General features: G+C 43.1%; 2 protein-coding genes across 9 annotated transcripts in view; one reads left to right on the plus strand and one right to left on the minus strand.

Moving 5' to 3' along the window:
* ZNF830 (zinc finger protein 830) overlaps nt 1-2609 on the plus strand; it is a 159113-nt gene that overhangs the window by 131587 nt on the left and 24917 nt on the right. The window lies entirely within an intron of this gene.
* LOC109291965 (poly(rC)-binding protein 3-like) overlaps nt 1-2609 on the minus strand; it is a 316506-nt gene that overhangs the window by 109294 nt on the left and 204603 nt on the right. For all 7 annotated transcript variants that reach the window (XM_019509221.1, XM_019509217.1, XM_019509216.1 and 4 more), the window contains 2 exons: nt 1523-1546; nt 1394-1426 (listed from right to left, as the gene is read on the minus strand). In XM_019509221.1, coding sequence (XP_019364766.1) covers nt 1394-1426; nt 1523-1546 — 57 coding nt within the window. The remainder of the gene's footprint in view (nt 1-1393; nt 1427-1522; nt 1547-2609) is intronic.

Consider the following 2609-nt stretch of genomic DNA (forward strand, 5'->3'; position numbering starts at 1 on the left):
CCTGCAGGATCTTCTCTCCAGGCTGTCTGGCAGCCATATGTTACATGCACATGGCACCCCCTGCCTGATCATCCTCCTCCTGATCCCCCCCAGCCCCTTGCAGGCTGGAACTCTGCCAGCCTGCAAAGAGCTCTTTGCGAAAGAGCAAAATCCACGTGTTTATCTGTTAAAATGAAAAATCTGCATTTCTCTCTGGTAAAGGGGAAATCCATGGTTTTTTTCTGTTTTTCCATGGGAAAGACAAAACCCCGATCCCTGGTGATGAGACACTCCTGGTGAGAGATGTTAGTTCTGCACTAACTGGAAGCATTACTACCACGTTAGTGTGCCCAAGATAATAGAAAACTGGTTCATGTGCAGTGCTACACTACTGTGGTTACACTGCTTCTAGTTCTGGCCCTGGCAATAGGTGTCCCAAGATTGTTCGGTAATCAGTCCTTTGTGTTTCTGTGATATAAAGTCCAACTGGCTACCTGCTCCCCTGATTCAGTAGCCCCCCTCTACACATGCAGGTAAAGGTGGGAGGACATTTAATGTGTGATCCACACAATCACACCTCCTGCCATGCCATGTGTGTATGGCAGGAGGTATGATTCTGGGATCACACATTAGATCCCATCACAACTTATTGCTGGTGCAGGGGGAGCCCAAGACTGGACTCCCCCTGCACTGGCAAGAAGCAAGCTCCTGAGGCTGGGAGCCCACCTCAGTTGAGGGACTCCCAGCTGCGAGGGTGACCCATGCACAACTGGGGCTGGGTGATTGCAGCTGCCACGGTTTCCAAGGCTCAGGGGTGTGTGAAGCTCTCAGGCCTGGGTGACTGCAGCTGCCATGATCCCCAAGGCTTGGGGGTTTCATGCTGGGCATGGTGCACCTCTGAGCCTGGGAACCCTGTCAGCTGATGGGGCTCCCAGTTGCAGTGGAGACCCTGCTACATGTGCAAATTAAAGCTCAACACAACCAGCTATTAAATTAGTACACATTTTTGAGGTCTAACTTTGTAGCTGGTTGGAGCTTTTTATCATGTGATAAGTACATTGTATGTGTAGCTAGTCTTAAGGTTAATCACCAGTTAATTGTGTGATACCTGTACCTTTTAGAGGGGGCCATAGCGCTGCAAATGTATCATGAAAGAAATGATCTATTGTTAGTATCTTTTAAAGGAAATAGAAAAACTGAAGATGGCTTTAGGGGAAACCCATATTAACAAAAATGTAGATTATTTAGGCTTGTATATTTATGTGTTAAAGTAAGGATTATAATAAGGAGCTCATCTTTATCTTGCCAGTCACCTGGTGGCACTCTTGTTCCATGTACATGTTGCTATACTACATTGCTATGTTCTGTAAAATAGGAAGAAATAAAAGTAAAGATATCAAAGTTTACATCTTACCTCCTCCCTCATCTTCTTAACTGTTTCTCCTTTCTATTAAAGCAATAGAAAAAAAAAGTTAGTCCATATGGCCATGGCCAATTGATATAAAAGATTGTGACGTGAAATCAAAAAAAGTAAATTACTGACCTTTCCAATAATGCTTCCAACCTCCTAAAACAGAGAGAGAAAGAATGATTTGTAAGAGTCTTTTAAAGAAGGCATATTGTTTGTTAAACAGTATTTTTCTAAATCTTATTCTGAAACCAGCCATGTTCTACCAAATTTAATTTTTTTTGTGATAAATATTAACATGCACTATATAATAAGAAGGAATGGACTAATGGCTCACTCTTGCAATGTATTTACACATAGAAGCTTTGCCTGCAAAAGAAAAGCCCCTTTGCACTGCACATAAGCCTTATCTAATGCATCATTCTTTCATGATAAATACTGATATCCTATTTGGGAGAATGAGAGATTCAGAAATGATTGAGCTCAATAATTGATTGGGAAAACTGGGTAGATACAAGCTTCGTTGAGGTCATTGGTGATCAGTTTGAAGGCTGATGCTTGTTTTCTTTTCAACAAGAGGGATAGAGGTGGATTACCACACAATCAGGAGTTATTGTATAAACACCTGGTGGGGCTTGTCTTTCCCAATCCCTCCATTAAGCACTTGCAGAACAAGTAATTGATAATCACCTGTCAGAGATGCTGAGGATCACTAACAGGTTACCAGAATGGTGCACAGGGTAGTAGACAACATCTGGAAACCCTGCTTCAAATGTACAATGAGAGGATGAACTGGAAGTTCAAATCACAGCAAAGACTTTTAAATCAGGGTTTTATGAAAGTATTTGGGACCCAAATCAAATCTAATAACTAGAAGAGAAACACATGGAGCACTGCATCAGTTACAAGAGGGTGATCTGAATGGGGAAATAAATGCAGCAAAGGGAGAAACTATACTATATTTAGGCTCCAAAATTGGCTTCCATGGTTCAAAAGAAGTGTCTGACATGATTTCTCTGATCTAGGATGTGAACAGATCCATGAGGGGCCAGCAGGGGACTGCATGCTTAGGGGCAACCAACACGGGTTCATCAGTGGCAGGTCCTGTCAGACCAACCTGGGGGCCTTTTACGATCAGCTCACCAGATCATTAGATGCAGGGGTAGCAGTAGACATAGACTTCCTGGACTTCCGGAAGGCTTTTGACACTGTCTCTCACCCC

This window comes from Gavialis gangeticus, unplaced genomic scaffold (assembly GCF_001723915.1).
Source record: "Gavialis gangeticus isolate Ggan-Ray unplaced genomic scaffold, GavGan_comp1, whole genome shotgun sequence".
Classification (NCBI taxonomy): domain Eukaryota; kingdom Metazoa; phylum Chordata; order Crocodylia; family Gavialidae; genus Gavialis; species Gavialis gangeticus.